At 35.7% G+C, this 13,691-nt stretch overlaps 3 protein-coding genes across 3 annotated transcripts; all 3 read left to right on the top strand.

Annotated features, from left to right (window-relative positions):
* Positions 1 to 3,500, top strand: LOC113339524 (putative RING-H2 finger protein ATL21A). The gene is made up of 2 exons (XM_026584777.1): positions 1 to 113; positions 2,822 to 3,500. Exons 1-2 carry the CDS (start codon positions 1 to 3, stop codon positions 3,498 to 3,500), a joined length of 792 nt encoding a protein of 263 aa, XP_026440562.1.
* Positions 3,501 to 7,041: 3,541 nt separating this feature from the next.
* Positions 7,042 to 8,878, top strand: LOC113339523. Its single transcript, XM_026584776.1, has 5 exons — positions 7,042 to 7,396; positions 7,532 to 7,651; positions 7,746 to 7,922; positions 8,073 to 8,515; positions 8,627 to 8,878. The coding sequence occupies exons 1-5, from the start codon at positions 7,042 to 7,044 to the stop codon at positions 8,876 to 8,878; spliced, it is 1,347 nt and encodes a 448-aa protein (XP_026440561.1).
* Positions 8,879 to 9,592: 714 nt separating this feature from the next.
* Positions 9,593 to 10,821, top strand: LOC113339522 (putative RING-H2 finger protein ATL21A). Its single transcript, XM_026584775.1, has 2 exons — positions 9,593 to 10,304; positions 10,403 to 10,821. Exons 1-2 carry the CDS (start codon positions 9,608 to 9,610, stop codon positions 10,819 to 10,821), a joined length of 1,116 nt encoding a protein of 371 aa, XP_026440560.1. The 5' UTR covers positions 9,593 to 9,607.
* The last annotated feature ends 2,870 nt before the right edge of the window (positions 10,822 to 13,691 follow it).

Here is a 13,691-nt window from a genome sequence, read left to right as displayed (position 1 = left end):
ATGGCCTTCCCAATAACATGTTGTACGGTGATTCTATATCAATCACACATAGTGTTATCTTTGTTTCTATTTCTCCCAGTAATATTCGCATCACAATTTCCCCTTTTGGTTTTGTGACTGCTTTATCGAACCCATATATATTATAAGTTGGATGTGTCATCTCTGCATCTTCGTATCCCATTGCTTTGAATGTGCGAAAAAATAAGATATCAACCCCGCTTCCTGTATCTATCACTGTTCTATTGACATCCATTCCTATGATTTTTTTTTTATCGCTATATTTTTTCCTCGTTCAGCTGTAACTGTGATTACCAATGGATTTATTTGGTTTAGATTTTCTTCTGGAATTTCATCTGCTTCAAATGTAATCTCCACTTTTTCACATTCTTTTAATGGAGACTCCTTTTCTACCGTTTCCACCTTCTTTCCTTCGTGATTTCGCTTATGAATCCTTCCAGTTATTCCCGATTGAAAATCCGCATCAGAGGTTGATTCTTTGGTTATATAATTACACTGCATATCTCTACCTCTTCTTTGTATTGTTACGATTCCTGCTTTTTCCATAGATTCTTTATTGTTCTTTCTTAATTTTTCTTAAATCTTCAGATCTATCTTCTTTTTCAAGATTTTGTAAACTTTCTAACAGGATTTATCACCCAAAACTGTTTCTGGCGCCAAAAATGTAATTGCAAGTTTCCTCACAACCACATTCCACTATAACTATAATCAATATTAGGTAATCATCATTAAACTCTTCATTGATTATCAAGACTTAAGTCTGTTTACAAGATGGATACTAGTATTACAACAATCTGAGAAGGCTATAACTAAAGGGTTTTGGCTAATAGCTAAGGACACACAGATACTAGGACAGAAAACCTAGAGAAGTTTGTGAGACAATTATTTATTGTAAAAGCAAGCTTAGCAAACAGTTTAGGGTTAACTACTGTTTATAAATATTGTGAGCGTAAGAAAGAGAGAATTATAAATCGTTTTCTTGTTCATAATCTAGAGAAGATAAATTTTTTCGAATCACTACTTGTGTTCCGTTTTCTAAAGTTTCTCGTCGATTATTATTCTGAATTCCGCCTTTACAGTAATAGATACCAAGGGATAGAGATCAAAACGTATCAACCAACAAGCAATTGCATTGATTAAACAAATCTTAGTGGAAATCTGTAAGTCAGATGAATTATCAAGGTTTTTGTTCAACAATCCGAACATTATGAAGACAGCTATAAAGCATGGGATCATAGAGTTTGTTGTGGAGTGTCTAGAGATGTATAAAAAGCTAATTTTTTATAGGACCTATGGAGAAACCATGATAGAAATTGCTATCACAAAACGGAAAGAAATGATAGTGAATCTCATATGTGAAACCAGTGACGAACTTGGAATGAAGATTGATCTTGTTTCTAGAGCAGATGAACACAATAATACAATATTGCATTTTATGGTGCCAAGTTAGCACCTTTCGCTCAACTCAGTTTGGTCTCAGGTGCAGTACTCCAAATGCAACGAGAAGTTCAATGGTTTAAGGTAAGGGTGATAATTTCAATTCTCATCCAAAATAATAAGTATTGTTGTCACCTAACTGTCTTCAATCTTTTTCATCGATATTCATTTCAATAGTCGTCTAAATTGTTACTTCACCATATTTGTACGTAATTTCATATCATGCAGGGGATATAAAGTATATTAGGGGAAAGTGATAGATTCACGAGAAACAAAAAAGGAGATACAGCCCAATTCATATTTACTGAGGCACACAAGGAGTTGGTGAATCAAGGACAAGATTGGTTAAAAGATACATCTGATCGTGCATGATAGTTGGTGCCTTAATTGCAACCGTAGCATTTGCAGCTGCTTTCACTGTCCCAGGAGGTAACATCAGTGATTGTAATAACGCTATGAACGGCACCCCAATTTTTTTGGGACAATCCTCATTCATTGTGTTTGCAGTGTCAGATGCCTTAGCTCTATTTTCTTCGATCACATCCGTGCTCATGTTCTTAGCAATACATACGTCGAGATTTGCTGAAGAAGATTTTCTAAAGTCTCTACCACAAAAATTGATATTCGGCCTTGCAACTCTCTTTATATCTATGGTGGCCATATTGGTAGCTTTCGCCACATCACTGCTTATAGTCGTTGGAAGCAGATTTTCACAGGCCTTAATTCCAATAACCTTGTTTGGTTGTTGTCCATTGGGCCTTTTTGCATGATTGCAACTCCCATTATTTGTTGAAATAGCTCCACTGTCCACATATTGGGGTAGTCTCTTTAAGAAACATGCATATTTCTCTAAAAAAAATGAAAAGAAATCGAAGAAAAAGAAAAAGAAAAATTAAAAAGAAGGAAGCGCGCCACAACGAACCAAGCTAGAGAGCATGTAATCTTTTCGTATTGTATCACAGTAACTCCAAGTAAGTTACTCATATGAATATTAATCTTTCGTGTCTGCAGTAATTCTCCTGTCCCTTTAAAAGACTGCAACCTCTCATCAGGTTGACATAGTCAGTCAGACATGGAAGAAGAAATTTTTTCCATTTTGAAGACTTCAAAGTCTGGATATGTACTTGCTTGATATAACTGCATGTAACCGTAAGGTCACAATCAAATGCTCATAATTACAATTCAACTGTGAAGAAATCAAAGACCAGCATTTGACTCTAAATCTCGTGAAGCTTTCCTGAATTAGATATATAAGAAAAAATAATATTGAAGTTTCTGTACAACTAAGGTGGGAAAGCAAGAAAATATTGTACCTGTATTTACTACCAATTTACTAAATGGGTTCTTCATCAATAATCGTACTTCCTTTCTTCTTCTTCTTCTATTTTCTTTGTTTTCCACCTTTCATAATTGCGAGTGTACAAAATTGTGCAAATAATCGGTGTAGCAAACTTGAGCCTAGTATTTCATATCCTTTCAGAATAAAAGGTCGTCAAGGCGAACGATGTGGTTATCCAGGTTTTGATCTCATTTGCAATAATATGAGTAGAACAGTTCTAGAGCTGCCATTTTCTGAACCATTCTTGGTCGAGGGAATTAACTACGGTAGTACTCATAATGAGATACAACTTGTAGATCCAGATAATTGTCTTGCTAGACGTTTTCTGAACCTGCTGAATCTTTCTGGTACCCCTTTCATCGGTATTGAATATCATAATTATTCATTCTTTAGCTGCCCATCAGTTACTTACGACCCCACGAAACACATAAGTTGCCTTAGTAACTCCACACACCAAGTATTTGCTACAGCTAATACAACAAGTTCCAGTAGTTCATGGCCTCATGCAAATTGCACGTTAGTTGCTACTGTACCAGTTCCAGTTGAATCCGGTATGGATGTGTATGGACATCCTTGGCTTGCATATACAATTGTTCTTCATCTCACATGGCCTTGGAAGCAAGCACCATACTGCAAACGAAACGGCTGTAATGAAAGGTCGAACTTTCCATCCTTCAGAGACCCTGATGTTCCCAGGCGTGGTTAGCATCCTTCATTCCTTACACTGTTTTGAATTATTTTGAAAAAAAATTAGACAAAATTTTCTGACAACTAACTTTGTATTGCAGGTGGTAACATATTTCTTATCGTCATGAGCATCCTAATACCGACCGGAATAGCCACTTATTTGTGCTACATTATTTTAAAAAGTAAAGGCTTTTTCTCTAGTCGTGGTAATGAAGCAACCAGCTGGTCCAGCTCATCAGAATTAGTCACTATTGCCACCGGTTTAGATGGTTCTGCAGTACAATCTTTACCCACGATAGTTGTTGGTGAGAGCGGACGATTGCCCAATCCGAACCACAATATTTGTTCCATATGTCTGTCAGACTATCAACCAAAAGAGACACTGAAGACAATGCCGACATGTAATCACTGCTTCCACGCTGGTTGTATTGATGTTTGGCTTCTTTCGAATGCAACATGTCCTATCTGCCGGATATCTCCCGTTTCACAAAAACTGCTGTATATAGCTACCTCTCAAAGCTTGTAGATTGACTTTTCATGTATTTTTGGTCAAGGTAGTTCTGGGACCACCTTGACTGTCTCTTTCTTTGTTAAGTTTCAAATTCATGGACATCTACAGTTTTACATTGTAGTTTGCTCATAGTTGAATTCAAAATATATTCAATATGTTTGTATCAATTTATGAAACACAAAATTGGTTAAAAAGATCAAAATCAATAATTTCTGGGTGAAAAAAACATGTAAAATTTGATACTGTTTAAATGGATGAGAATATTAAAATAACCAGGATGTAAACAGTTTCATCCCACCCATTTTCAGATATATTTTCTTATTCTTAATTTACATCAAGATGTATCCAGTTTCATCCAGATACTAATTTTTACTCGTTCATTAAAACCATGTTATAAAAATATTTGGGCAAGTGACCCATTTTCGTTTTATGAAAGTACTTGTTTTTCAAGCATCCTCTCCAAAGAAGAAAAGAATTAATAAAGAAAAGGAGTGACAAGATCAAATATTCTCTGCACACTTGACTTGATACTCACTCCATTCTCTCGCAAATGTTTTTTCTTTTTTATTTATCATTAAACTTGACATTAATGGTAATATGCATGGATTAAGACGGCATCAACCATTAGAAGATACTCCGTATAGTGTTTCACGCAGGTAAAATATCAATACACATACCTGACGTAGTAGTAATTACTAAAGTATCTGTTGAGAATAAAAATAAATTCAACGGATGTCTCAATAGTAATTACTAAAGTATCTGTTGAGAATAAAAATAAATTCAACGGATGTCTCAATAGTATAACGGTAAAATTTTTGGATGATGATATCAATGATTGAAAAAAGAATATAAATTCAGTGTTACTATTTGAACACCTGATATATATAGTCTCTACTTATAAAAAAAAAAAAAAAAGATATATATAGTCTCTTGATATCCTCTCTTTTGTCTTCAAAACTTATTCACTGTGTCCCCATCTCAAAAACCTCTTCCATCACAATGCGTGCTAAAGAAATAGGTGATAATCGAACAAACGAAGAAATGAAAGAGATTAAAGAGTTACTTAAAGTACTCATTCAATCTCAAGCTAAACAAGCAGAAACTCAAGCGAATATTCAAAATCAAACGCTAGAGGTATTAAGAAGCATTGACACAGCGAGCAATAAACAAAAAGGTATAGTTTATCATTCGTTCCGTGATTCCGTAATCCTTAGTTTGGAAAATAAACCTAAATATATTAAAGAGTTATATATCTCAAAATTTGTCAAATTACTGATGGGAAAATGCAAAGATCATATTTAATGTCAAATGCATCATTTGTTTGGCATGCTAACGTTTTCAAATTATGGTCGAGTTTAAGTTTCTAAATATGTCTCATGTTGAAGCAGCTGCAGTCAAAAATATTAGTGATGATTCCAAAGAGATCACAAAGGAATCTGATGGTGATGGGGAAGAAGATCAGCCATCAAAAGTCGGTAAGCTATGCGCATAATTACCGAAGTCTTTTCATCAAATGATCATATAAAGAATTTTGATGTCTTTTTAACTAAGTTAATAATTAATCGGTTTTTGGTTTGTGAGTGGTGTTAAGAAGATGGAGTATTTCGCAAAGCGAAATATGACCCGGATAGAAATGACTTACTGCATGATGGCGACTGCAAAAAGACGATCCAGTTTCTTAAAAACAATCCTGAAGCTGTTAAACAAGGAGTAACACGTTGGTCACATACAGTATTACATGTAGCTATATTTGATAAGAGAGGGATGAAGCTGTTAGAATACGGACATCCAACTCAAAATCAATTGGTAATGAGTGGAGAGGTGATGCAGGGCGGAAGCGTTGAATAAAATTAAAATCTAAAACCACATATTTCCGAGATACCACTCTCAAGGAAAATACTACTTTTCAATTAATCAAAAATATTTGCGCTTTGAAAATGTGAAGTTGATGTCGTTGATCCACCTGACTACATACTGCTTTTAGAGAGTATGAATCAACATAACTAGAACATAATATGATCTCATCATCAGGATAAATATCATAAATTGGTGGTAGATTCCAATCCACGGCAACATTATTTTTCTCAACCACAGAAAAAGAAAAAATTCCATCAAACCTTGGGATTTCAAGCTTTAATCTGGACTCCAACGAATCTCGTGGATCATGTGCAACTCCTTGAAATCCTTCTTCCTTGTCGCCAAGGAAGTTTTTTTGTTCATCACCGGTCACTTCCTCCACTCGCTGTAGGCTAGGACCATGATGGGGCTCTTGCTGATGATGCATTTCAGCCAATTGGAGGGTGAGCGCCTTAACCTTCCGTTCTAGATCATCTATTACTGCTTGCTCTTTCTCATCGTTGAGAGCGGTTCTTCGAACAACATTATAATTTCTTCCTCGAAACATGATGCAGGAGCGTTGCCTGTCTCTGAACCAACTGATGCAGGGCGGAAGCGTTGAATAGAATTAAATCCAAAACAACGTGTTTCCGAGATACCACTCTCAAGGAAAATACTACTTTTTTATTAATCAAAAATCTTCTCCTCTAATATGAAAACATGGAGCTCTTTATATAGATAACTTCCAGACAAATAATCAAAATACTTATTCCTTAAAATACGAGATTTCTAAACTAATATATAAAATCCCTAAATGAACAATTATATTTCTAAAATATTATTAATAAATGAAAACATCTTAATTAATTACAATATATCTTTCTAGATAATTAAAATATATTAAATAATAATGAAAATATCCAAGCATATTTTCATCCCATGAATACTCCACCAAGAGGCCCTAAGAGATTATAAATTACAGGATCTTAGAATGCCCAACAAATAATGTGGGACTAATAATCTCAACACTCATTGGATCTAACACGTGGACAATTAAATCGGGTGACGCGGAATAAAGACGCGGTCAAAGACTCTTCACAAATAGCCTGCTCTGATACCATGTTAGAATACGGACATCCAACTCAAAACCAATTGGCAATGAGTGGAGAGGCCCTAAGAGATTATAAATCACATGATCTTAGAATGCCCAACAATGTGGGACTATAATCTCAACAGAAAGCTTATTGAGGAGATTGTAAATCTCATGTCACCAGAATTGCTCGAATATAAAGCTGGGGTATATGATTTCGCAGCACTTCGTTATGCTGCTCAGTATGGAAATTTCGAAGCTATTGTATTATTGGTAAATAAGAATCCCACGTTGCCTCTGCTACGTGATAACCGAGGATTTACACCACTAGATATAGCTCTTCAAAATGTTTCAATTTACCAGAAGGAGGTAGTTGAATATCTTTACTCTGTAACTAAAGACGTGGTAAACCCAAGTCCATTCTCGGGAGAGGATGGTTCTTCTACTTTATGCGAACTACTTGAGGCCAATTTCTATGGTGAGTTTTCAGACTATTATATCTTCCCATCTATCGTGTACATATTCCACACATACATATAGCTCATATATATACCGAGTTAATGCTTTTGATTCGTTTTTGAGTTTAGATATAGCCCTCTGCCTTGTACTGAAGTTTCCCGAACTGGCAATGACAAAATCAAAGATATGTGCGGATTGGAGGTGATGGTTCGAAGACCCTTTGCATTTAAAAGTGGCACTAACCTTACATGGTGGCAGAACCTCATCTATCCGTGTAATGTTAATTTATTTATTTTTTTTACCTTCATCGGTTATTCATCCAAATACATTTGCTCGTATATAAAATTAATCTAACTGTAAATATGCAGTAATTCAAGTGGATATGAAAACTACATGTATCCAATCGATGGAACCAGCCGAATGCACCATTAGAGACGAAGAGAACCCTGCGCCAGAAAACTTAGATTCCAACAAAATGAAAGAAAGCTCAAAACTCCCCTCATCAACTACTTATAGAGGACTCATTATACCCTACTTAACACGCGGTATTTTCCTTGTGATATTACTTTCGACTTTAACTTTTGTAAGTGCTTGATTAATCAAAGATCGAAGACCACGGGACATTTTGATTTTACTTAGACCTTAAATGTCAAGGGTTTTATATTGATGGCAGCTTCGTTTGACTCTTAATTTAGCGATTGGCATCGAACATCTATATAAACAAAAGCGGGTGCACCAACAAGCAAAGGCACTGATTAAACAAATGATAGCAGAGATCTGTAAGTCAACTACAATATTGAGGTTTTTGAGGGATAATCCAAACATCATGAAGATAGCTATAAAGCATGGGATCGTAGAGTTTGTATCGGAATGTCTCAAGAAGAAGAAGACTCTATATTTTCACAAAATACCAGTAGAAACCATGATAGAAATGGCTATTACAGAACGGAAAGAAATGATAGTGAATTTCATATGTAAAACCGCTGACAGACATGGAGACAAGATTGATCTAGTTTCCAGAAGAGATGGAGACAACAATACTATTTTGCATTACGCTTCCAAGCTAGCGCCTTTAGCTCAACTCAGTCTAGTCTCAGGTGCAGCGCTCCAAATGCAACGAGAAATGCAATGGTATAAGGTAAGAGCGATGATTTCATTCGATCTATAACAAGAAACAGTTTTTTCTAATTAATTAACTCTCTGCAAATATGCTTTTTTTATAAGGTAAGTGTAATTTCATATCATGCAGGGGATAGAAAGTATAGCACGGGAAAGTGATCGGTACACTAGAAATAAAAAAGGAGATACAGTTCAGTTCATATTTACCGAGGCACACAAGGAGTTGGTGAAGGAAGGCCAAGATTGGTTAAAAGATACGTCTGGTTCGTGCATGATAGTTGGCGCCTTAATTGCAAGTGTAGCATTTGCTGCTGCTTTTACCGTTCCAGGAGGTAACATCAGTGATAGTAACAACGCTTTGAACGGCACCCCAATATTTTAAGGAAAGTCTTCATTTATTGTGTTTGCGGTGTCAGACGCCATAGCTCTGTTCTCTTCGATCACATCGGTGCTCATGTTCTTAGCAATATGTACTTCGAGATATGCAGAGATTGACTTTCTAAAATCTCTAATATTCGGTCTTGCAACTCTCTTTATATCTATGGTGGCTATATTGGCAGCTTTTGGTGCATCACTGCTTATAGTAGTTGGAAGCAGATTTGCGCAGGCCTTAATTCAAATAACCGTGTTTGGTTGTTGTCCATTGGCCCTCTTTGCATGGTTCCAATTGCCGTTGTTTGTTGAAATGGTTTGTTCTACATATTGGGGTCTCTTTAAGAAACAGAAATTTATTGATCTTTCCTCTAAGAAAAATGAAACCAAATCGAGGAAAAACAAAAAATTAACTATAAATAGGAGGCCAAGCTAGAGAGGAAGTAATCCGATGGTGACGTATCACAGTAACTCATAATCTCCTGTCCCTTTAATGTGTGGCATACGGGCCGTGTCTACAGTAATTCTCCCTTCCCTTTAGTGCACTGCTACCTCTCATCAGGTTGACATAGTCAGACATGGTAGAAGAAAAATTCATTTTGAAGACTTCAAAGTATGGATCTGTACTTGCTTGATATAATGGTAACTGTTAGGTCAGAATCAAATGCTAATACTTTACAATTCAACCGTGAAGAAAGCAAGAAAATATTGTACCTGTATTTACTACCGAACTTACTAAATGGGTGCTTCAATAATCATATTTCCTTTCTTTTTATTCTGTTTCTTTTGTTTTCCATGTTTCATAATTGCGAGTGTCGAAAATTGTTCAAATAATCGGTGTAGCAAATTTGACCCTAGTATCTTATATCCCTTCAGAATTAAAGGGCGTCAAAGCGAACCATGTGGTTATCGAGGTTTTGATCTTACCTGTAATAATATGAGTAGGACAGTTTTAGAACTGCCATTTTCTGAACCTTTCTTCGTCCAAGGTATCAACTATGGCAATACTCATAATGAGATACAACTTGTAGATCCGGATAACTGTCTTGCTAGGCGTTTTCTGAAACAGGTGAATCTTTCTGGTACCCCTTTCATTGGTATTGAGTATAAGAATTATTCGTTCTTTAGCTGCCAGTCGGAAACTAACGAACTTGCGAAGGATATAAGTTGCCTTAGTAACTCCACACACCAAGTATTTGCTACAGCTAATACAACAAGTTCCAGTAGTTCATGGCCTCACGCAAATTGCACGTTAATTGTTACTGTACAAGTTCCAGTTGAATCCGGTAAGGATGTGTATGAACATCCTTGGTTTGCATATACAAATGTTCTTCATCTCACATGGCCTTGGAAGCAAGCACCATACTGCAAACGAAATGGCTGTAATGAAAGGTCAAACTTTCCATCCTTCAGAGACCCTGATGTTCCGAGGCGTGGTTAGCATCCATCATTCCTTGTACTATTTTTAATTATTTTTAGTTTATGAATATAAAAGATTGGACAAAATTTTCTGATAACTAACTTTGAATTGCAGGTGGTAACATATTTCTTATCGTCATGGGAATCCTAATACCGACCGCAATAGCCACTTATTTGTGCTACATTATTTTAAAAAGTAAAGGCTTTTTCTCTGGGCGTGGTATTGCAGCAACCAGCTGGTCCAGCTCATCAGAATTAGTTTCCATATCCACCGGTTTAGATGGTCCAGCAGTAAAATCCTTACCCACGATAGTTGTTCGTGAGAGTGGACGATTGCCCAATCCAGACAATAATATTTGTTCGATATGTTTGTCAGAGTATCAACCAAACGAGACACTGAAGACAATGCCTGCATGTAATCACTGTTTCCACGTTGATTGTATTGATGTTTGGCTTCTTTTGAATTCAACGTGTCCTATCTGCCGGATATCTCCGGTTTCGGAAAAAAATGCTATAGGTACCCCTCAAGGCTAGTAAATTGACTTTTCATGTACTCTTGGTCAAGGTAGTTCTGGGAAAACCTTGACTATCTCTTTCTTTGTTAAGCTCCATGTGATGTAAATGTCTTGATCAAGTTGATCTTGGAATTCAATGGAATTAAAATGAAATGAAACTTCCGAAGTCAATAAAACACAAAGAGAGTGGTTGTTACGTAAAGAATTACCCACTTCTTTCGCCGAAATAATATGTTGACCGAATAGTTCTCCCGATTTTTTATCCCGCGTCTAATACAAACAGAACCCACAATCTTCCTTTACCCATCCGGATGTTAGAGAGTTTGGATCTCTTCCATCCATTTCTTTTTCGGGACACTTTGCGGGATAGAAGCTCGATAAGTCTAGCACTTCTCCGTCTTTCTTTGTTAAGCTCCATGTGATGTATATGTCTTGGTCAAGTTGATATTGGAATTCAATGGAATTAAAATGAAATGAAACTTCCTAAGTCAATAAAACACAAAGAGAGTGGTTGTTACGTAAAGAATTACCCATTTCTTTCTCCGAAATGATATGTTGACCGGATAGTTCTCCCAATTTTTTATCTCGCGTCTAATACAAATAGGACCCACAATTTCCCTTTACCCATCCGGATGTAAGAGAGTTTGGATCTCTTCCGTCCATTTCTTTTTCGGGATACTTTGCGAGAGTCTCCATCTTTCTTTGTTAACTTCCTAGCACAAAAAAATATCCAAGTATCAAATAAAAATGAAGTCCAAGTCTTTATCCTTAAAGTTTGTATTTTAGTAAGGGGCACTCTAAAACACAAAGAGAGAGGTTTACGTATAGAATTACCCACTTCTAGTACCTTTGTCTAACAATGTTGCGCTTCGAAACTCATATCTTCTTTATCTTAGAAGCAGTGAAAAAGTACAACTACTAGACTACTGGTAACCCTGCTTAAATATCAAAAGTTTTGCAAAACCAAACTGGACATGAGCAAGGGAAACCCATCTTCTCTATCTTTGTTTCTCGTACTATAACCTCTATTTTTATGCTAGGGTATATAAAATTAAAACGCATCCAGGATACTATGCTAAGGGATGCCAAAATGATGTCATAAGACCAGATTACTCTTACTATTAAAACTTAAAACATGAATTCACTTTCATTCAAATTGTCAAATTTATACCCGTTCATCAATCTTTTAAATCCATCTTCAAAACTCGGAAATTTATATGATGAAATAAAAAAAAAAAAATCAAGGCGAAATCAAATAAAATACATTTTTTTTTGTAGCTACATGATTTGAGATTAGGTATGATTTTGTACCCAATTTCAAATCATCATAATTCAGCATTTTAGTTCTAGTACCTTGACGACTAGTACTGGTCGTTATCTTCATAGGTTGAGTATCGTGACGATTTTTCATCTTTGAAAGTAATATTTACAGAGTCATCATAGTATTCATCTTAATACCTTGCTGACCGGTGATGCAGTAATTAAGATCGGCATGTTTTAAAAACTTGAAGCATGACGACCAATAACTTCCATAAAACGGTTACTCTATGTATATTTTTGTTTTTAGTCTGCATGGTTGTTTTGTCAGTAACCGTGGCGTCCCTTTTTACAAGATTTTTAGACGTTGGTGTTTGAAATTATCGACCTTGACGACTATAGTTTAGTCGGCAGGATATGAAATTAATATCCTTTCGATTAATCATGCATTTGTAACATCTTTCTCTGTATGTCAAAAAATTCTATAGCCGGCATTATGATTTATTATCAGCATGTCGGTTACTAATGGTCGTTATCTTCCAAAAAATTTGGCCTTGCCGATTTTTCATACTTTTAGAACTGAATGTATGTTTCCTTCTGTAATTTTGAGTATGAAATCACTCAATAACTTTGCAATCCCCTTTGTAGAACCTCGTTTGACTGGGGGCCGTGAATACTAATTGGGGGCTTCCACTAGAGGACAAAAAGAGTCAATAAAACCTAATTTGAGTCACCCCTTATCCAAAATATTAAATGGCTAATCTACCCTTATATACTTAGTGATGATCTTAATTAATTAGTGATAATCTTACTTAATTCGAGTCTAACTTTTTTTTCAATTTTTTTATTTGTAATTTTTTTTTGCACATATTTGTATGAAAAATCGTCATGGTATTGGAGTGTTTTAATGACGACTCTAAGCAGTCGTCACTGTTTCAATGACGACTCTAAACAGTCGTTGCCCTTTCACCGACGAATGTAAACAGTCGTTATTGCCTATAAAAAAAGTCGTTATCTTCTTCCAAAGTCATTAATGGCGGAAATACGTAGCCTGACTATTTGAAATCGTCATATGAATAATCAATTCGATAACGACCCTTTGAAAGGGTCGTTATTGTTTTTGTAGCGTCGTCATGGAATTGATTATGTATATAACAACTCAAAACAGTCGTTATTTTTTTCGAAGTGTCGTTACTGGACAGTCGTTATTGTCTAAAAAGAAACGTTATCTTCAAACTATCATTAATGGCAAAAATGCATTAAAGGGTCGTAACATGGTTGAATACGACCATGGCGATCCTTAACAGTCGTTACTGTTTTTGAAGGTTCGTTAATTAGAGTCGTTATTTGAAGAAAAAATAATTAGTCAAGGGTAAAATAGCATATTCACTACATTTTATAACACCCCGAAAATATTTGGGGTGGAAATAAAATGGTTGAGGCCCCCCATTAGTACTCATGGTCCCCCAATCAAACGAGGTTGTACAAGTGTTTCGCTAGTGTGGTTTCATTTCTTTACAAAAAAAAAATCCTCATAATCATAACACATAATCCATGAATTCAACCCAAATAAACCTAATTCCAGAATTTTAGTTCAACTGATTAACTAACTAAATTAATTAGCCTAAACGA

Source organism: Papaver somniferum, unplaced genomic scaffold (genome assembly GCF_003573695.1).
Source record: "Papaver somniferum cultivar HN1 unplaced genomic scaffold, ASM357369v1 unplaced-scaffold_21, whole genome shotgun sequence".
Classification (NCBI taxonomy): Eukaryota; Viridiplantae; Streptophyta; class Magnoliopsida; order Ranunculales; family Papaveraceae; genus Papaver; species Papaver somniferum.
Note: the sequence above shows the minus strand (reverse complement) of the source record. Positions and strands in the feature narration are given on the sequence as shown.